General features: G+C 26.9%; 2 protein-coding genes across 3 annotated transcripts; both read left to right on the plus strand.

Moving 5' to 3' along the window:
* The first annotated feature begins 692 nt into the window (after positions 1-692).
* Positions 693-16810, plus strand: LOC149056148 (uncharacterized). Of its 2 annotated transcripts, none has more exons than XM_089226648.1 (4): positions 693-825; positions 2746-2853; positions 5811-5899; positions 16249-16810. In XM_089226648.1, the coding sequence occupies exons 1-4, from the start codon at positions 763-765 to the stop codon at positions 16583-16585; spliced, it is 597 nt and encodes a 198-aa protein (XP_089082774.1). In that variant the 5' UTR covers positions 693-762; the 3' UTR covers positions 16586-16810. The 2 variants fall into 2 exon arrangements, with proteins under 2 accessions (XP_089082774.1, XP_089082775.1); XM_089226649.1 differs by lacking the exon at positions 693-825 and adding an exon at positions 2120-2215.
* Positions 16634-21795, plus strand: Taldo (transaldolase). The gene is made up of 8 exons (XM_089226647.1): positions 16634-16810; positions 18331-18454; positions 19721-19828; positions 19905-20036; positions 20110-20235; positions 20943-21079; positions 21142-21252; positions 21316-21795. Exons 1-8 carry the CDS (start codon positions 16717-16719, stop codon positions 21483-21485), a joined length of 1002 nt encoding a protein of 333 aa, XP_089082773.1. The 5' UTR covers positions 16634-16716; the 3' UTR covers positions 21486-21795.
* The last annotated feature ends 712 nt before the right edge of the window (positions 21796-22507 follow it).

A 22507-nucleotide genomic window follows, 5' to 3' on the forward strand; every position in this document is an offset into this window, starting at 1 on the left:
ATAATGATTATTGATTTGTGATACGCATACCACCCTAACTAGTTGTTTGGCTTGTCTATTGCGTGGTTTTCCCCGTGACAAAATAGATCTATTTTTGTTATGTTATATTTCGTACACTTTTAACAGTTTTAACGACTTATATGATTCAGAATGACCCAAAAATAAAAATAAATTAAATGTATGGTGTAAATAGATAACAGATAGTCGATAGATGCTTTATCAAAAATATATCAGTCTATAATATAGACTATAATATAATATAATATAATATAATATAATATAATATAATATAATATAATATAATATAATATAATATAATATATATATATATAGACTCTATATTTAGTAGATAGGTAACAAAACAATGTTTAAGTTAGAATTTGCAGTTGCAACTTGCAAAAGTTTAAGTTTCAACTATAGAAATACACTGCAGGTTCACTGTACATATGAATTCAATCCAATAACAAATACAAAATGTGTACTAGACGTGAACTTAAAATGATTTAAGTTTTAAATTTTTAAGAACCAATATGACAAAATATTACCACGGTATACATAACTATGTCATCGGTGAAGTCGGTAAATATCTAAAATCTCTAAGACCTTATAAGAATGCATAATTATTTACTATATAATAATGCCTGTAAGGCTGTAAAAGTATAAACCTATGGCAAAACGCAATTAAATTTATTCTGTTCGGGTAAATTAATAATCGCACAAAAATCAATACACTAAATTGCACATTGCACCTACTTTTAGTAGATGATGACATTCATGGTAGGTAACCGCACAAATAGAAGTTTCACCAGAAGAGTCAATATTTTTGTAAGTTTTTAATATTCCTTTGTTGCAAATGCTTTAATACCTACTTAATACATTTTTCGAAACGGACAAGCGCCGTAGACACATATTTTATACCCAACCGTGAAATGCATATAAAAATATGGAAAACAACTATACCTCTATTGGTACGATTACACAGCAGCTCTATACCTATGGTTGTCGAATTACTTTTAAGTATTTTACTCGTTATTATAGGTATGCCGCGGCCCACTTATAGAACAATAATAATAATAATAATTTTTATAAATAGGATTATACACAGTACATCCTTATGCGTCGTAAAATTTAACAGTTATTATTTTCATTTTACACACAACTTTGAAAAGCAGTAATCACATTTATTTTAATCAACATTTTTATATAATAGTCGATAAAAAAAATAGATTTTAGTAAAAATATGTATGTGCACAGCCGCACAGGTCCGTATTTAAGGGATGGCTCAGAGGGGCAATTGCCCCTGGCGGCAATACAAAAATTAGATTTAGGGGCGGCAAAATGTTGAGATGATCAAAAATTTAGAATTTAAAGTTATGAAGTAATAAATTAATTGAATATTTTTATCTTTTAAGTTGTGTCATTTTAAAAATTGTTTTAAATAATATTATATATTGGTTATTGTACTGAGTTTTATTTTATATTAATGTCTCTATTCACTTCTACAATTGTGTAATATCAATAGGGTTGCCATAATTTCATCAAACAAAACCGGGACAGACAAAAAAAATAGTAAATACATTTAGAAATAAATATCGTTAAATTATATAAGCCATTGGGTATGTATTAAAAAAATTACACAATAGGTGATAGTGTTATAACTTATACACTTTACTGTAACAAATTAACAATGTAAACTTTTTTTTTAAATTTATTGTTTAATAATATTTAACAATATTAAATTCGTCACAAAACTGACATTTTCTTTTTGGGGCCATAATAACAAATAAAATAATAAAAACGAACAATTTAGGCTACGACCTATGTAGTATGTTCTACTGATATAAAAGTCATTAGTCTGCCTCTGTATCACCCGTATCATGGATATGGACGTTTGATTATCGATCGAATATAAAAATAAAACGTAAACTGCACATTGCACACGACTCGTTTGTTGTCCTCAAATATTCCCGATATTATTTTATATTTAGTTTATGGATTTATCAATTAATTGTTATCTCTAACAATAACATTTTGACTCTCGATTTCAATTATTATACGAAAAAAAAATTGTCAAAATTAAACACTAAACATTTTTTCCTAAAACCGGGACATATAGGCGTCCCGAAAACATTTTTCGGGACACCGGGACACAAAGTCGAAAACCGGAGACAGTCCCGGTTTTCCGGGACGTATGGCAACCCTAAATATCAATAAAGTAAAATTTTTTTTTTTAGTGGTTGGGGGACGGCCGTAGCAAATTTGATGTTGCCCCTGGCGACAATTTTTGTTAATACGGGCCTGTATGTGCATCTTCTAATATTTAAACATCATATTAATCACTTTATCAACAATAAAATAAATAAATTTCAAAAAAAAAAAATGATTGAAATACGTAATACCTAAGTACTATTTATAAGTATTATATACAAGCTGTTATACATTATTTTAATTTAAAATTATGCATTTTTTTGTATAATTGTTTAATCACATTTTATTATTTCAATGAACAAATTGTAAACGCGGACTTCTTTAATATAAAAGTTCTATTAGAAATATATTATATCTATGGATTTATTTTATTGACAATTGACTTAATTAAATATAATCTATGGCGATTGCCAAAGTCTCTGCAGAAGACGCTGCCGATTACGGATTCTATTATTTCAATTAGCTTGCAAAGCAGACATGAACGAAAAACATACTGCATACCGAATAATTTTTTTTTTTAAATCACATTATTTTCAGACTTCAATTCATCAGTATCTGATGCGTTTCTACGTCAGCGTCGCGTCGGAGTGCATACTGTATACACGTCACGAACTCCATCGAAGCCTGAAAGAATCGATATTTAAGGTAAATTTGTTTTCATACCTATTGTTTTGGGCTTAAATTTATATTTAAGACTGAAAATAAATATTTAATATCACAAAAAATATGCTATCCAAGTTTCGTAGACGCATATTTTATTCTTGAAATGTATAACATTCGAACTTCGTCTTTTTTCTGGTTGCCATAAGCGTAGAGTGTGATTACAATTATAAATTAATTATCTAGATAGGTTTTTGATAAAGAAATTTTGGTTCAATTATATAAAAATTAATACTTTTTATAACTGATAAGTCATAATTCATGTCTCATATGACACAATTTTATTTTATAACTGGTATTTTTTTTCTAAATCCAATGTTAGAAGTTATAGGAAACTATTAATTTAGTTTTAGTACAACATACATTTTATTGTCATATTAGGTATATTATAGTTATAATAAACAATATAACCTTTGTTGTTCACCATATGTGTACATATCGTATAAAACCTTGTACAAAAAAAAAAAGTTCACCGAGTGATAAACTGCCTATCCTGAGTTCTAACTATAGTGATGACCACGGTGTGTGCTCGTTTACGAAAAATATACCTTATACTCTTATAGGTATCTGTATAATTAGTGTAGTATACATACACACAGGAGTTATAATTTCTCTCAACATTTTACAGTATATTACGTAATTATGTATATTATATATTAGTATATTACATATTGTATTATGTACCTAATTCTATTATTTATTAGAATCGTATGTGTTATATATTTTCTAAAACTCAATATATTAAAAATTAATAAATCATGTGTATATATATATATACAAATTATTGAAATAAAATAAATACACCAACTAATAAGCAATTATAATTGATCCTTCTAATATTAAAATAAAAATGAAACGGAATAGGTACTCGAGTTCTAGTAGATAACTATAACTTAGACACCTGCAATTACCCAGAGCTTGCGCTAAGAAAATTTTAGAACTGCCCAACATTTAAATATTTTTGTAGATGCAGATTAAGTAAATTTGTCGCTCGCTAAATTCGCTTAATTACCACTATTTACCAAACTATATATTGACCACACATGTAAACACTTTATACATTACTTTATTGAATTACCATTGCTAGTGAAGAAATATTATATTCGTATAAAACCAATAAGGTCTTGAATACAATATTTAAAACATAAATTAACACTAATAGTTTATAGGTAGGAAAGATAAAAATCAAATATTATTTTAATTTAATTTAATTTTTTATTTTAGTTTACGATTTTCTTTTTTGCTAATACGTTCAAGTTAGACGAGCAAAATTTTCACAACTTCTATAAGCTTAAATCTTGTGTTGGAGTTTTACTTCTTAAATTTAAGTTTGTAATACGGACAGTTATACATAAAGAAAATGTATACTAATTTACTAAGAATACAGTTTTATAATAGATATTTAAGATTAATAATTTGTGAAGATATATAACTTAAATTAATTTTAAAATGTTTAAAATGCTTATAACTCCTAAAATCATAATTATTAATATTTAATTCTTTAACTTCTACGATATAATATATAATAGCAGTATTCAAGGAACTTTCGAAACTAACATTTTTATAACATCTATCAGCTATATTAACATTTTTTTTTATACCTGGTATTAAAATTATGATTACATTTTGAAATAATATTCCTATGTTGATATACAAGTAATAACAGACATTTTATAAATAATCTATCAAATGAATGTGTTTGATTATTTATACAAGAGATAAAATCATGGCTTACCATTATACTAAGTCTTAGTAACTAAGATAGCCCATTCAATATCTTCGAATCTATAATATTTATGTTTAAATCACCTTCTATATTTTATAAAATATTTGATTATTATTCAAGTGTTCAAGATAAAAATGTAGAGTAATCAAAAAATTATCAATATTTCTGTCTGGGGAGCTATAGATACCAATATTGGTCAAAGATTTATTTTTTTTATCAAAACATATTTTTCCATAGAATTAAAATCAGTTAGAACCTTATGGGTCCTATTATTATTTTTTAAGATCGTTTTTAAGGAATTTGGTTACTCAATACTCAGTCATTTTTATTCTTACGACAATTGAGTTTGTTGATTTCCATCTAAAGCAAAATTAAAATTATATAATAGCCATGTTTTAATACGAATGATAACATCAAATTTAGAGTTATAAGCGTAAAAAATTAATACTAATTCATCGAAGTTTGAAAATTTACAACGTATATCTATGTTAAAAATATTGATGTCAGTATCACAAAAAGTATAACTGAACAAATATTCAATATCATTTTTTTTACATTATATTCAAATAATCTAAATCTTTTAAAATAATTTCATCTAAAGCCGTGAATTTGAAATTTAAATTAAATTAAAATAATATGTAGGTAACTTAAAATGTATACATATAATTCATTTTGTATTTCGTTTTTCCATTACTAGATAGAATATGGCTTATTTTATTTTGGTCACTTATAAAAATGCTTTCTCAGTTGATAAATTATTAAGCTTAACAATAATTTTAGTATTTTTTCTTTGCTTTTAGTACGGGAAACAAATAGTATATTAAATTGTTGAAAGTCAGTTTATAGCTTAACTGCAATAGTTTTAATGATTTGATTAACATGTTCGTACTTAGTAACAGAAATATAATTTATCGAAATATAGTTACCTAAGTTACCTAACTAATGTCTAATAACTGTTGTCCAGACTTATTTATATTTACTTTATATGCGTTTATTTTTCTAATTTTATGTATCTATATTAATATTTACGGATTTAATAATATATTATTATTTATAATATAATATAATGTATACGGTGCTATGACAATTTATTGTTAAAGTCGTTGCAGAAGACGCAATCGATGATAGATTCTAAAGTTAAAATTTCAATTAGTAAAGCAGAAATGATATACTGCATTATGTATGATTTTATTTTCATAAATCATAATATTTTCAGACTTCAATTCAGTTTTACGTTCTCCCGTCGGCGCCGCAGTGTTCATACGTCGTGGATTCCATCAAAGCCCGAAAGAGTCGATGTTTGAGGTAAGTTTGTTTTTATATTATTTTCGGTGGTAAATTTAATTTTTGACTTTTTATAAATACTTAATGTTACAAAAAATATGCTACCTAGTAGGTTTCCTTTTAATATTGTTATTGATCAGGTGACACATTTCCCGAAATTTTTCAATTAATTGTATAGTAACTACTGGAATGAAACTATTCTGGCTATCATTAAAGTCATGTTAAAAATTACCGAATTGGTTAGGTATAATATTTTTTGAATATTTTTTGTAATTTTCCTTGGTATTTAAATATTTTCACCGATTATCAGGTACGATGACCTGTAGGTACTATAGAGACACTGGGAGTGTGGGTGAGAGAGAGAGAGAGAGAGAGAGAGAGAGAGAGAGAGAGAGAGAGAAAGAGAGATAGTGAACGAGAGAGAGTGGTAGAGAAGATAAGTTGAGAGCGATAGAGAGAGGATGTTGGAGAGATAGAGAGAGAGGGGGAATAGAGAGAGGGTGAGAGAGAAAGAGTGTGTGAGTGGTTGAGAGAAACGGTGAGAGGGTGAGAAGGTTAGGTTAAGTTAGTTGAGAGAAGGGGGAATAGTTAGGTAGGATAGTTATGTTAACGATGTCAAATATGTAGGAAAGAATCTTGAAATGCAAAGGTCAGTCGATCCTTTGGCTGAAACTACGAATAGTCATAGGTTTACAACCTTGGACTTATGGGATAGAATACAAAGAGAAAGTTGGCTGTCAAGAGGACGTCAGTGCATTTTTATCTCTCTACCCCACGTGTATTATATTGATATTTTTGTTCACAATAACAATAATAATTAATCTTATTAATTTCTAAAATTAGAGTTAAATGAAAGGTAAGATTATGATCTAGAGCAAGGAGCAACTCATTACTCATCAGCTTTTTCTTATTATATAATAAAAAGCAAATGTGATGCTCTAGATTAAAATTTACCCTTAAATTAAGTAATTTCACTCTAATGTTAGAAATTATTACGATTACATTGTTGTGAACGTAAAATTTGCTATATTGTGCGTGGGTCAGAGAGAGAAAAGATAAATACACTGACATCCTCTTAAGTGTTATCAAATTGAAAAAGTTCTTGATTGTTGATTGTTTAAAGTTAATAGGTTTACAACCACGGCCGGCTCTAGCTTTTTCAGCGCCCAGTGCAAGTATTATCTCGGCGCCTTTCACCCTCTTTTTAAATATATAAACAGGCAACCATGCGCCCTCTTGATTTTGGTGCCCCTGTGCCATCGCACACGTCGATCGTATCAAAAGCCGACCCTGTTTACAGCCTTCGACTTATTGGATAGAATAAAAAGAGTAGGTTGGTTAAATCGGTTAAGAGGATGTTGACGCATTTTTTCTTTCTCTAACCCACTCACAGTATAACAAATTGTTCGTACACAATAATGATAATAAATAGTAATCTTAATAATTTCTAAAATTAGAGTGGAATGAATGGTTAGATTATTATTTAGAACATCATATCATATAGGCTTTTTACAATATTTTAATTTTTAGACAAGTTATGTATATTTTAAAATATACATAACTCGCTTCAAAATCGGGTCTGTGAGAGGCTCTAGATAATAATCATACCTTTAAATTTTATTAGAACTATTTAAGTGAACCTACGCATCTTAGGGCGTCTCATATTTCGCATGTAATGCCCCGGCCTCTGTAAAAATATTTGAAAAATTTAATAACTTTTGGTAAAAATTGAGTTAATACTTATTACATCAACACTTATTCGAACACACTGAGTGTGAATTGTATGATTATGGCTAATGTATATTATATATCCTTAGAAAAGCGAATCTTTGTTTGCAATAAATATTTAAAAATAAATATATAATAAGATATATAATACAAATTAAGAAGTATAAGAAAATAATAAAATAAGTCAAAATATTGTTTAACTTAGATGGATGATGATATTCTAGAGTAGGTATGGCAAATAGTAGGCATAAAATTATGTAAAATAAAGATTCGTTAGGTATAGTAATTTTTCCGAATAAAAGAAAAACAACTTTTGAACGTAGTTAAGATTACGTAACGAATTAAAAAGCAACTTTTATTATTAGTTATATAAAATTAATTTAAATCTCTCATACCGGAAAGAAATAAGATCTGGTGATAGGTAACTTTTTGAGAAATATAGTCATTCTTAGATATTTAATTTTTGTCAAGTATTAGAAACTATACTAGTTTTCGTCATTTACTTTTTTGACTAATCTAATTGACTTTTTAAATTTAAGATTTTAGAAATCTAAAAATAAAATTATAGTTTTGCCGTAGGTATTTATTACCTATTCAATAATTTAAGTGACATACATATTGTAATTAATATCTATATAAACAAAAAACATTCTTGAACTTGATGAAAAATAGACCTACAAATACAATTTATCTCATATAATAGATTATGTTATGGTATACATATGTTTGAAAAGTAAATTTAGGGCCTGGTGTGGTATAGTGGTTGGCGGAAGTCACTTATTGTTCTGAAGTCAACACATCGACCGGCGTCGCTAGCTCCCGGATGCGCGATCACCTGGGTTCTTAGTGACGAATCCTCGTCCTATTTACATGTGAATCAAACAAAATTGTAAAACCCGGTTATGCAGTTGATGCCTTGAAAAAAAATTTGCCTCTGGCCTGGTATATTATGCACACAATAGTCGTATTAATGTAAGAATACCAAAAATAACATTTCTATTTAGAATAAATATGGCCAATATGGGTACACAAAAAGTGTATGTTGGGGGCTGGTGTGACGTGATAGTTTGCCATGGTCAAGCATCACCTGGTGTCACTAGCTCCTGGATGGGTGACCACCACCTGGGTTCTTAGTGACAAATCCTTGCCCCACATACTCACGTGTTAATAATCAAACACACGTAATATGGCCATAATTGCCAGCACTTATTTAAAAAAAAAAAGTGTATTATGTAATAATAAAAACAATATATATCCAATTGTACATTGCTTAAGTCTATACAAAATATTAGAGTTCGTATTACAACTTTTCAATAATAATATTAAACAATAAGTATGTAATTTGAGATGATTAATATTTATTCTAGACGTTATCTTTCTCACATAAAAAAATACAGACACTGTAAACGTAAAAAATTACCTATCACACAGAAAAATGTTATGTTGAAATAATAAAAAATAATATTTTATGGTAGAAATAATTGTTTAAAAAATATTTGAAATTGTAATAATTCAACTCCTAGTGTTGAGGGTCACTTTTTTAGTTACCATATAAAAATAAAATAACATTATCATGACGTTTTTGGAGCCGGTAAAGAGTAATAACTTTAATTTTATTGTTTGAAGAGGGCAGAATTTAGAAAATATTAAATAACCCACTTTTATTCCTAAGCTATATTTAAAAGTTGTTTTGCTTTGATGAGGTCTCACCTGTATTCATGCAGATATTCTCACAAGTGCAAAACATAAAAAATGTATGTTCAGTAGTTATCAATAGGATCATCAGTTTTTGATAGTAATAAAAGGTTAATAATTCTCTTCAACGGGACTTGTAAGTCGGAGACATATATACAGATAAATCTTTAATACTTATTAGTTATTACTTATACAATTTACGTCCAATCATACTCCCAATCACACTTTTTGTTTAGAACAAAATAATATGTACTATGGATGACCCTATATGCAGACTGTTCTCATCACGTATATACACAATGCACACATTTCGGATCTCAGTAAAACATTCGTCTCTTAAATATGTGCTCAAAATTATATATACACCAAACAGATGGGAATCACTCCATCCATTATATATTATCTAAGAGGCATTTACACCGAATTCGTATAAAACCAGTGGGACAAAAAATATTTAAAGGAGCCCAATATTTTAATAATAAGAAATATTCTTAAGAGGTCAACAATCTAGAGATCAATTTGATTAGGTAGCAAACACTTAAATCGGAAACCAACTAAGGATCTTTTTATTCAAAGTGTCCTAGTTAACCATCGGTTTGTCACGCGTTACCCAAATACTATTTATTTTACTGCAAACATTCAGATTGATACTTATTAAACCCAGTGACGTAGTCAGCCTTCCGAGAGAGATATTGAGTGTATAGTACTGTATACACTTTTACCCTCTTCAAATCCTAACCCTGGCTACGGCACTGCCTTCCCCGCGTGACAAGCAGGTGGTTAATTAAGTTATAAAGGTTAGGTTAGGTACCTATAAAGACTATCGTGAGTTGAAGCATAGGTGATGATAGTTGAATATCATCACCTAGTCGAAACCTTTGCAATGATTTTTTCCTATTAACTATCAAGGTATTCGATATTGTAAACATGACAATGAAAGAAAATATTTAAAAATTACCAAGGAAATGTAAATTATTTTTTTTTATTAATTTTTAATTCGTTGTTATGATTTTTAAATAAATAATTAATAATAATTTTTTTTTAATTATAATATAACAGTAATTTTTAACATGATTCTAAAGCCTGACTAATGCACTACCAGTATTTTCCACACAAAATTGTAACAATTGTCAATCATATTAAAAAATGAGTTTTCTGATCAAATATTATTCATTGATAATCATATAATTTAATATACACAAAACTATTTGTGATATAATTTAAAATTGACTGTAATCCATAGCGACCAGTCTTAATTCATTATTATAATTTTTGCATCTTGTATTTTAGCACGAGTACATTCCAACTTGAACGAATGAGTTGAACTCATCATTTCTATATTCCTTCACTAAATTCCATATTAATTAATAATTTAATATAATCAAAAATTAATTAATTAATTAATTCATAATCTATGGACTGCAGTCTTAAATCTATCACGATTTTATTTTAATTTATAGTTTTTTATTTTTATTTTTATTATATTAAGATAATATAATATATATATATATATATATATATATATATATATATATATATATATATAGTATATATAGTATAATATATATATATATATATAGTATAATATATAGATACTGCAGTATTCAGGGTGTATACATACTTTAAAATTTTTAAAAAATTTTTTGCTTCTTACCCTCTGTCTCAATTTTTTTTTAGTTTTTGAGTAGTTGAATTTTGTGCACACAATTTTTAAAATTTAATAATTATTCACTATCTCAATAATAATTCTATCATAATTTTATTTTTATTTAATGTCAATTTGCTTTTAATTATATTAAGATTACACACTGTAGTATTCAGTGTGTATACGTATTTTTTATTTTTTTTCCTTCTTGAAATACTTTTGCCTGCGGGTGCCAATACCCTCTTTCTCAATTTTTTTTTAGTTTTTGAGTAGTTGATTTTTGGGAACAATTTTTTTAATTTAATAATTATTCACTATTCACCTTCTAAATAATTATACTATCATGATTTTATTTTTATTTAATGTCAATTTGCTTTTAATTATATTTAGATTACACACTGTAGTATTCAGTGTGTAAACATAATTTTAAATTCTTTGAAAATTATTTTTTGGTTCTTGAAATACTTTTGCCTGCGGGCGCCAATACACTCTTTCTCAATTTTTTTTTAGTTTTTGAGTAGTTGATTTTTGGGAACAATTTTTTTAATTTAATAATTATTCACTATTCACCTTCTAAATAATTATACTATCATGATTTTATTTTTATTTAATGTCAATTTGCTTTTAATTATATTAAGATTACACACTGCAGTATTCAGTGTGTTAAAATACTTATTAATTTTTTTTTGCTTCTTGAAATACTTTTGCCTGCGGGCGCCAATACCCTCTTTCTCAATTTTTTTTTAGTTTTTGAGTAGTTGATTTTTGTGCACACAATTTTTAAAATTTAATAATTATTCACTATCTCAATAATAATTCTATCATAATTTTATTTTTATTTAATGTCAATTTGCTTTTAATTATATTAAGATTACAAACTGTAGTTTTCAGTGTGTATACATAATTTTTAATTTTTTGAAAATTTTTTTTTGCTGCTTGAAATACTTTTGCCTGCGGGCGCCAATACACTCTTTCTCAATTTTTTTTTAGTTTTTGAGTAGTTGATTTTTGGCACACAATTTTTAAAATTTAATAATTATTCACTATTCGCCTTCTAAATGATTATACCATCACGATTTTATTCTTATTTAATGTCAATTTGCTTTTAATTATATTAAAGATTACAAACGCTAGTATTTAGTGTGTATACATACTTTTAAATTTTTAAAAAATTTTTTGCTTCTTGAAAACCTTTTGCCTGCGGGCGCCAATACCCTCTGTCTCAATTTTTTTTTAGTTTTTGAGTAGTTGAATTTTGTGCACACAATTTTTAAAATTTAATAATTATTCACTATCTCAATAATAATTCTATCATGATTTTCTTTATTCATAGTCTTATTCCGTTTTATTGTATAAAGATTACACACTGCAGTATTCAGTGTGTATACGTATTTTTTATTTTTTTTCCTTCTTGAAATACTTTTGCCTGCGGGTGCCAATACCCTCTTTCTCAATTTTTTTTTAGTTTTTGAGTAGTTGATTTTTGGGAACAATTTTTTTAATTTAATAATTATTCACTATTCACCTTCTAAATAATTATACTATCATGATTTTATTTTTATTTAATGTCAATTTGCTTTTAATTATATTTAGATTACACACTGTAGTATTCAGTGTGTAAACATAATTTTAAATTCTTTGAAAATTATTTTTTGCTTCTTGAAATACTTTTGCCTGCGGGCGCCAATACACTCTTTCTCAATTTTTTTTTAGTTTTTGAGTAGTTGATTTTTGGGAACAATTTTTTTAATTTAATAATTATTCACTATTCACCTTCTAAATAATTATACTATCATGATTTTATTTTTATTTAATGTCAATTTGCTTTTAATTATATTTAGATTACACACTGTAGTATTCAGTGTGTAAACATACTTATTAATTTTTTTTTGCTTCTTGAAATACTTTTGCCTGCGGGCGCCAATACCCTCTTTCTCAATTTTTTTTTAGTTTTTGAGTAGTTGATTTTTGTGCACACAATTTTTAAAATTTAATAATTATTCACTATCTCAATAATAATTCTATCATAATTTTATTTTTATTTAATGTCAATTTGCTTTTAATTATATTAAGATTACAAACTGTAGTTTTCAGTGTGTATACATAATTTTTAATTTTTTGAAAATTTTTTTTTGCTGCTTGAAATACTTTTGCCTGCGGGCGCCAATACACTCTTTCTCAATTTTTTTTTAGTTTTTGAGTAGTTGATTTTTGGCACACAATTTTTAAAATTTAATAATTATTCACTATTCGCCTTCTAAATGATTATACCATCACGATTTTATTCTTATTTAATGTCAATTTGCTTTTAATTATATTAAAGATTACAAACGCTAGTATTTAGTGTGTATACATACTTTTAAATTTTTAAAAAAATTTTTGCTTCTTGAAAACCTTTTGCCTGCGGGCGCCAATACCCTCTGTCTCAATTTTTTTTTAGTTTTTGAGTAGTTGAATTTTGTGCACACAATTTTTAAAATTTAATAATTATTCACTATCTCAATAATAATTCTATCATGATTTTCTTTATTCATAGTCTTATTCCGTTTTATTGTATAAAGATTACACACTGCAGTATTCAGTGTGTATACGTATTTTTTATTTTTTTTCCTTCTTGAAATACTTTTGCCTGCGGGTGCCAATACCCTCTTTCTCAATTTTTTTTTAGTTTTTGAGTAGTTGATTTTTGGGAACAATTTTTTTAATTTAATAATTATTCACTATTCACCTTCTAAATAATTATACTATCATGATTTTATTTTTATTTAATGTCAATTTGCTTTTAATTATATTTAGATTACACACTGTAGTATTCAGTGTGTAAACATAATTTTAAATTCTTTGAAAATTATTTTTTGCTTCTTGAAATACTTTTGCCTGCGGGCGCCAATACACTCTTTCTCAATTTTTTTTTAGTTTTTGAGTAGTTGATTTTTGGGAACAATTTTTTTAATTTAATAATTATTCACTATTCACCTTCTAAATAATTATACTATCATGATTTTATTTTTATTTAATGTCAATTTGCTTTTAATTATATTAAGATTACACACTGCAGTATTCAGTGTGTTAACATACTTATTAATTTTTTTTTGCTTCTTGAAATACTTTTGCCTGCGGGCGCCAATACCCTCTTTCTCAATTTTTTTTTAGTTTTTGAGTAGTTGAATTTTGTGCACACAATTTTTAAAATTTAATAATTATTCACTATCTCAATAATAATTCTATCATGATTTTCTTTATTCATAGTCTTATTCCGTTTTATTGTATAAAGATTACACACTGCAGTATTCAGTGTGTATACGTATTTTTTATTTTTTTTCCTTCTTGAAATACTTTTGCCTGCGGGTGCCAATACCCTCTTTCTCAATTTTTTTTTAGTTTTTGAGTAGTTGATTTTTGGGAACAATTTTTTTAATTTAATAATTATTCACTATTCACCTTCTAAATAATTATACTATCATGATTTTATTTTTATTTAATGTCAATTTGCTTTTAATTATATTTAGATTACACACTGTAGTATTCAGTGTGTAAACATAATTTTAAATTCTTTGAAAATTATTGTTTGCTTCTTGAAATACTTTTGCCTGCGGGAGCCAATACACTCTTTCTCAATTTTTTTTTAGTTTTTGAGTAGTTGATTTTTGTGCCCAAATTTTTTAAAATTTAATAACTATTCACTATCTCAATAATAATTCTATCATAATTTTTTTTTTATTCATAGTCTTTTTCCGTTTTATTGTATTAAGATTACACACTGCAGTGTTCAGTGTGTATACTTACTTTTTAATTTTTTGAAAATTTTTTTTTGCTTCTTGAAATACTTTTGCCTGCGGGCTCCAATACACTCTTTCTCAAATTTTATTGTAGTTTAACTCTAGTTGAATTTTGAGTAAATAATATTTAATCTTTAATAACAATGTGTTCTCTACTTATTCATTCAGGCATGATTTTAATATTTTTAATATTGCATTGCATTTAACTCTTTTGACATAACATACTGAAGTGTGTAGCGTGTATTCTCAAATTATATTTTTTCAATTTTTTTTTTTGTTTCTTGAAATCCATTTGCCTATGGTCGCCAATACCCTTTTTCTAATTGTTTTTTTTGTAATTTATCTCTAATTAATGATCGTGTATACAATTTTTTAAACATTAATACCAAAGTGCTCTCTTGATATTCATTCAGGCATGATTTTAATAATTTTAATATTTCATTGCATTTAATTCTCTAGGCGTTACATGCTGTAGTCATAAGTGTATTCTCAAATTATAATTTTGTAAATTTTTCGTTTCGTTTGAAATCAATTGAAGCCAAAGTCTCTTTCTCAATGTGCTTCGTAATTTAACTTTTAGGTTTTAATTTGTGTGCACAACTCATTGTTCATTTATTGAAAGAAATCATTCAGATCTGTCTTTATTGCCAATTTTGTATGATAATTATTAATCGTTACCTATATTTTTTATTTTCTAATCATATTGTATTGGTCTTGTTCATTTATAGGAGTTTATAGATTTAAAGATATTTAAATAAGCGTTATCATGAGGTAGTCAGTACCTGGGTAGGCACTTGACTATTATACATTTATACTGTGTGAACCTCCTCCCCTCCCCTCAATATTCAATATCATCATAATTGACATAATTTTTAAGCAGTAATCTTAGTATTTATACGTTTGTTATAAATTAGATGAATTAATTTTTACAAGTTAGTGGTGATGGTGATTAGTATATATAGGTGTTATTTAGGGATTTGTGTGTTAATACATGATGTTATGTTTGACTGCCCAGCCTTATTGGGCATGCTTATGTAAATGTATGTAATCATGTTGGTTGTAGGTACCTATTATAATATTATATAATTTATTTATTTAAGTATTATATTTCTGGTTTAGTGAAAAGTTAGTTCGAAACCTATTCCGTTTCGAAAATGTGGTTAAAATTCATAACTCTTAAAACTCTCAAATTGTGACTTCCGGTTACTAATTGATGAGGAGTAATTGTAGATATCACGACAGAGGGTCTTAGCAGTTTTGCATTGCTTTGGTACCTAGGTTTTACCCTCAGAACTAGTACACAAGTGTAAACTGAGAGCCCTAATGCATGATTATTATAGGTATAAGTTCTCTCATGTAAACTATGGCATACCTACCCATAAACTTTTGAATAAATATTCCCAAAACATTCAGGTGCCTAAATGTCAAATTTTGTGCTCATTTACTAACTACTAAACTTATGCCAAAACTACGGATATAGATACTATATCCGTGTCTGAACTAATGATTTTCAACTTTTTAAGTAATAGGGAGAGACTTTTTGCCCAGATGCTCAGTAAACGAGCGGAGCGAAGGCGAACGTTAATCAGTAAGTCCGAGATCAATAACAATAACAAATTACAATTCATTGAACAAACCTGTTTTTTATTCTTTTCACCTTCACCATCATCTTGCCCAGTACCTTGCTTTCCACGGCTATTGGCCAAACTGTCAACATTTGGCCGGTCGATTGGCAGTATTGCTGTGGTAGAGTTCACTTGGAGGTTAACATATGTTTTTAATTTCATAATCATAACGTCCTGTCCAGACGTGTCCTGGCATTTGCCATTTGGCAATATTGCCAATTACCATTATCTTTAGTTTACATTTGGTCAGCGGTTCTGCCGCGTTTGAGTTACTGTTTGTAGGTGATAAACCGTTTTTCTCGTATTTGAGCTTTTCAGCTTTGAGCATCGATCCAATTTTACATCATTACATAATATTTTATTAAAATGACAGAACCGTCCCCTAAGAAGTCAAAAATGTCGTCGCTGAGTCAGCTCAAGAATTTTACTGTCGTTGTGGCTGACACGGGAGATTTTGAAAGTACGTATCTAATAAGTAATTACCTAACCGGTATTCTAGTATTCTACGACAGAAATACCTATAATAATATAATATATCAATAATTGTTATTGTGTTAAACGTTTACACCCTACTAATTATTACTATAACTTTCAACTCGCTTACTGTTATTAAGGCACTTAGGTGCCTGTTGAATTTTGCCACTAGTTGGATGCTTATAATTTAATATTTTATTTTTATAGGTACCAGTCAATCATTAGATTTTTAATCGATCTGAAACATTATTATTTAAAATTTGCTTCTAAAAGTCTTAATAATTTATAAAGCGACTATTTAGTTCATCTGATATACCTATTCACCTAATTTGTGTAGTTCCTTTCACTTTCAAGTCTCCCAGTTGTATAATGTAGATAGTTTATCTGTAACAACACTAAATAATTCAAAGAATAAATGAGTTTTTGCAATATTTAAAAAAAGTAAAAGTAAGCCTAAGAAGGTGGGAGTGCTGTTGTAAAATGTTTTATATATTTTATAATTCAGAGTAAAATTTTGGTAGGTATATATAACAGCATATCTACTACTTATCCTAATAGTTGTAGAAAGCTTTAATTGTAACTTATAAAATTACGGTTACTTATCCGTTATAATATTGTAGTCGTCATTATGCTTTTTGTTGTAAAATATAACCCATAGTAATGTTCTATTTCTTTATCTCATATTGAGTTTAAAGGCCCTTGAACTTTGTACATTTGATGAATATTATATGGTGTAGGCAGGTAAAACAACATTATTAAAAGGGTTATTAAATATAATACAATGTTTTTAGTTTAAAATTTTTAAATATTGATTAAATTAAAATATAGTCTGATTATTAAATGGAATACAAATTATACGACATAAATTAGATAAAGAAGCTGATGTTGAAAGACTCCAATTTAATTGTTATAAATTTAAAGATTATAATAAATTAATAAATAATATTATATACCTATTCGTTATTAGTTTTTTTAAAATAATTTTAAAATTTTCTTAATTATATTTTTTAGTATGTTTTATAACTTTTATCAACAATGAGTAACAAGTAGTGGTAGGCATATCCGGATTTAAAAAATCAGAATTATTCAGATTTTTCAAATTGGATTTAGTGAGTCCGGATTTTACGGATTATCCAGAGTATCCGAATAATTCAACTCGATTTGGCTGTTCAATGACTCATTTTTATATACTAATAATGTTTTAATTTTATAACATAGGTATACCAAATTTTGAACGCATTTTAAGTACCGGTGATATCATAAAACTTGGATCATATTAATTTACTGTTAAATTTTCATCATAATAAAATAAAATAATTTATTTTACCAGACATTAAAAATAATTGTATGTCTTAAGTAACATAAAATACAAATCCATAAATCCTGATAATTCTGGAAATCCTGAATTGAATATCCAGATATTCAGATATTCGTATTTCATGCCCATCCCTAGTAACAAGTTAACTAATTATTTCATTTATATAATCTATTCAAACTTTTTTCTAGCCATGAAAAAGTATAAACCTACTGATGCTACCACAAACCCAAGTCTTATTCTAGCTGCAGCCAAAATGCCTCAGTACAAAGATTTGATATCAAAAGCTCTGAAATTAGCGGTTGCAAATGGAAAGTTAGTATGAATTCTACATTTATCAGTTTTTTTTTTTGTAGATTCAATAGACAATTTAAATTAAACTGTAACATATTATTCAATCATTTCAAACTTGAAAACAAGTTAAGCAATCTTAAGTGTAATACAAAATATATAATATACATGTAAATGCAATACATCACATTAAAAAAAACTATAAATTAAATTAATAACAAACAGCATAATTATAATATTAAGAAAACACCACGCGGATATTTGTTTTCTCCTTGTTACAAACGTACTGCAGAAAATTTTACATTCACGATAATATATTTTACTCTGTGATTTCTAAAATTAGAGTAAATTTACCTCACATAAAATGTAAAAGCTAGAATATATTTATTATTTTTATGTAGCTTATGACCATTTTTAAGTTTTTTTTTTGTATACATTTTAAAACTATCATAACTTACTTAAAAATAACAATATCAATAAAATCCTACATGATTCCCTGGATAATATTCTTGCCTTTAGATTTAATAAAAGGTAAATTCACTCTAATTTTAAAAATTACAGAGTTAAATGTATTATTGTGAATACCTATGTTGTGTCTTCTTAAAGGAATAGGAAGTGCTGATTTTTCTGTCTTTATTTATCACACATGCAACATACAACATTAAATGTGTTATTTTCCAACATACCAATTTATCTAGTGAAGTGATAAGATTTCTGAAAACAGATTTAATACACAGCAGTGTATTTGAGATAATCTCTTCAGCATTTTTGATTTAAAATTTTTTTTGTCTGTACAATTTCTAAACCAAAAATATGGTAAAATTGATCGTAAGTTGTCTTGACAAATATTTCTAATATTTTTTTTCAGAATTCTCATCTCTTTATTAGATCAATCTTTGTGTTAGAAGTATAACGTGTCAAAATTCTCATATTATGTGTGTGTTAGACAAAGACAGAATCCCCTTAAGTATTTTTAACATTGTACAATCGTTTTGTAATGCCTTTTTGAAAGATGTCTTAATAAATTTTGTTTGGATATATTATTTCTGATCTATGTTCATTGATGAAAAACATGCAATTTATTTTTGTTTATAAACATATAATACTATACTTGGTACATATTAGGTTTTGTTATTGATACTAATAATGTGTATTATAAATTATAATAGCATGACTTATCTGATTACTAACATAATATATCAATTATTTCTAATACTACTCTAGGTATTCAATATGATCATTTTTTATATTTATGAATCAATGTTTTAAAATGTGTTATACTGATCACAGGACAATTGAAGAACAAACTGAAGAAGCCATGGATAATCTTGTTGTGTTATTTGGTACTGAAATTCTGTCTCTAATTCCAGGACGAGTGTCTACTGAAGTTGATGCTAGGTATGTTTTAATATACAATATGACTAATAATTTATTACATTATTTTAATTATAACTATTATTTTTTTTTTTTAAAGATTGTCTTTTGACAAAGAAGCAAGTATTGCTAAAGCTATAAAATACATTAAAATGTATGAAAAAGTTGGAATTTCCAAAGAACGTATATTAATTAAATTAGCTTCTACATGGGAAGGTATTCAAGCAGCTAAGTTAGTATTTTAACTATTTCACTAATTATTGATACAAATTTATGTTTAAATATTTATTTAAAATAATTTTCAGAGTTTTGGAACAAGAATATGGAATACATTGTAATTTAACTTTATTGTTTTCACTTTATCAAGCCATTGCTTGTGCTGAATCCGATGTCACTTTGATATCTCCTTTCGTTGGTCGTATTTTGGACTGGTAAATTTAATTGATTAATTTTAAATATTTACCACTTTTTCTTGTTCATATTCCTTATAATATTATTTTCGTTTACTAGATACAATGTCAAATTTCAATCATTGACAATTTTTTTTATAAACTATGACTGTACATGTTGTGTTCCATAAACATGGGATTTCATTCCTAGCATAATGATATTATACATTCTGTATCAATATTTTTGTTATTTGGAATTAATTTGTCTTTTTTCCACCATTTAGGTGAAATTGTTTTAATATTAATTTATTAGTTTTTTATAATACTTATTAGTTTTTGTATATTTCATGTAACCAATATTAATTAAAATGCTCACATATTATTCCAAAACTCCTCCCTCTCACAACATAATCTTACATTATATGGTTATTATTTTTTGTACTCCTTTCAGTAAAATTTAATGCTGTTTGTATGTTGATAATTTGGAGTGATCATAGATTGGACTGTGATGAATTTTTTAAAGTATATTGTGCTTACTTACTTTTAAGTTAAAAATATATATTTAATTTGCTGTTCAATTTTATTTGTATGAACGTATATTTTGTGTTATGTAGAAAAGGTTTCTTGGAATTACAATTATTATTATATTAATATTATATGAGTAAAATGCTGGTAGCTGCTGAACTTACTGCTTCTTACATAACTTTAAATACTATTGAAAAATATTAAAATAACCATTTAATATATAGGCATGTTGCAAACACTGACAAGAAAAGTTTTGAACCTTTAAAAGATCCAGGTGTTCAATCAGTAACCAATATTTACAATTATTTCAAAAAATTCAACTACAAAACCGTTGTAATGGGTGCATCATTCCGTAACATTGGTAATATTGTTACATTATGTGTATTAAATTAATTTATATTATTAGTAAAATGTTTAAACTAGGTGAAATCAAAGCATTGGCTGGATGTGATTTATTAACAATTAGTCCTAAGCTACTTGAGGAATTAGAATTGTCTGATGAGCCACTCACAGAGTATTTAACGGTGAAGAATGGTAAATATTCATTTAAATATTAAATTTAAAACAAGCTGTGAATAATGAATTATTTGACTTTAGGTAAAGCATCAGATTTGAAAAGAATTGAAATTGATGAAGCCAAATTCCGCTGGGAAATGAATGAAGACAAAATGGCCAATGATAAGTTGTCTGAAGGTATAAGGAATTTTGCAGCTGATTCTCGTAAACTTGAGAAAATTCTTACAGAGATGTTGAATAAAATCAATTAAATACACTTTTAGTGTTCATTTTTATGTTATTGGGATCAAATGTTATTAAATGTGATGATTTATACTTTAAATTCAGTTATTATCATTACTTTTAAAATGATATGTAGTGTTGAGAAAATTTTATTAAAAAAAAAATGTATGAAATGTTTTTATTTTGTTACATAGTTTAATTTAGTTAAGATAATTATTGTTAATGACCCATTTTTAGTTCACAGATTATAGTATATTATTATATTTAAAACATTTTTAATAATATATTTTTTATAAATTATCTTACAATAACTTGAACAATTGATTTTATTCTTATGTACTTTGCTTTTTTTTATTTATCCAATTAGGCTTTAACATTGATATTAATAATTGATGATTTTTAAGTTTGATTAAGAATTGAACAGCTTGGAGATAACTTTAAATAAGAGATAATGGTTATGACCATGTTTTTCTTAAGCAGTCGAAAGAGTAAAGACTGCGTGAAAAGTACCAGGTATTATACAAAACACTATAAATTTAATGGAGATCCCACTTCAGTTCTAAAAGGATCATTGAAATCTTGTGTATCCACTGTCCAGATAAATATAGAATGGCGGTGATATCCGTCTAATAACTAAAGTAGATTGACGCACGGTTACAGCATATACCAAACACTATGTATAACAAACGTGATTTGTATGTTTCAAAATATCTAACATTAATATACCTATTAGTCATTACCTACCAAAGGTTGGGATCTAGTGAATGTAGATTGTAGTATACTGGTATATCATATATAACATATCACTTAGAATTTTCCCCGAAAGTATGACTTGGCTGAAGCCCATAAGGCTGGCAAAAGGGTGTTTAACTAACTAACGAACGACGTCGTTTCAAAATACTTTATTTAAAACAACAACATAAATATCATACAAACTAAAGGTGCACAAAGGCAGCCCGGTAACAATTAATATGCGTGGGGTATAGAGAACGAAACACTCCGCGTTTCCTAACGACGAAAAACACAAGGCGAGCGAACACTTGGTCGAGCG

This window comes from Diuraphis noxia, unplaced genomic scaffold, assembly GCF_037042655.1.
Source record: "Diuraphis noxia isolate RWA-SAM2 unplaced genomic scaffold, SU_Dnox_SAM2 contig0004, whole genome shotgun sequence".
NCBI classification, from domain to species: Eukaryota; Metazoa; Arthropoda; class Insecta; order Hemiptera; family Aphididae; genus Diuraphis; species Diuraphis noxia.

Bases quoted from the DNA above. Each gene is read 5' to 3' on its own strand.
- LOC149056148 (XM_089226648.1), top strand. From the start codon at position 763: ATGATGACATTCATGGTAGGTAACCGCACAAATAGAAGTTTCACCAGA. The intron at 826-2,745 runs GTAAGTTTTTAA...CATTATTTTCAG, and splicing joins CCAGAAGAGTCAATATTTTT to ACTTCAATTCATCAGTATCT. The intron at 5,900-16,248 runs GTAAGTTTGTTT...CAACTTTTTAAG, and splicing joins CGAAAGAGTCGATGTTTGAG to TAATAGGGAGAGACTTTTTG.
- Taldo (XM_089226647.1), top strand. From the start codon at position 16,717: ATGACAGAACCGTCCCCTAAGAAGTCAAAAATGTCGTCGCTGAGTCAG. The intron at 16,811-18,330 runs GTACGTATCTAA...ACTTTTTTCTAG, and splicing joins TGACACGGGAGATTTTGAAA to CCATGAAAAAGTATAAACCT. The intron at 21,080-21,141 runs GTAATATTGTTA...TGTTTAAACTAG, and splicing joins TGCATCATTCCGTAACATTG to GTGAAATCAAAGCATTGGCT.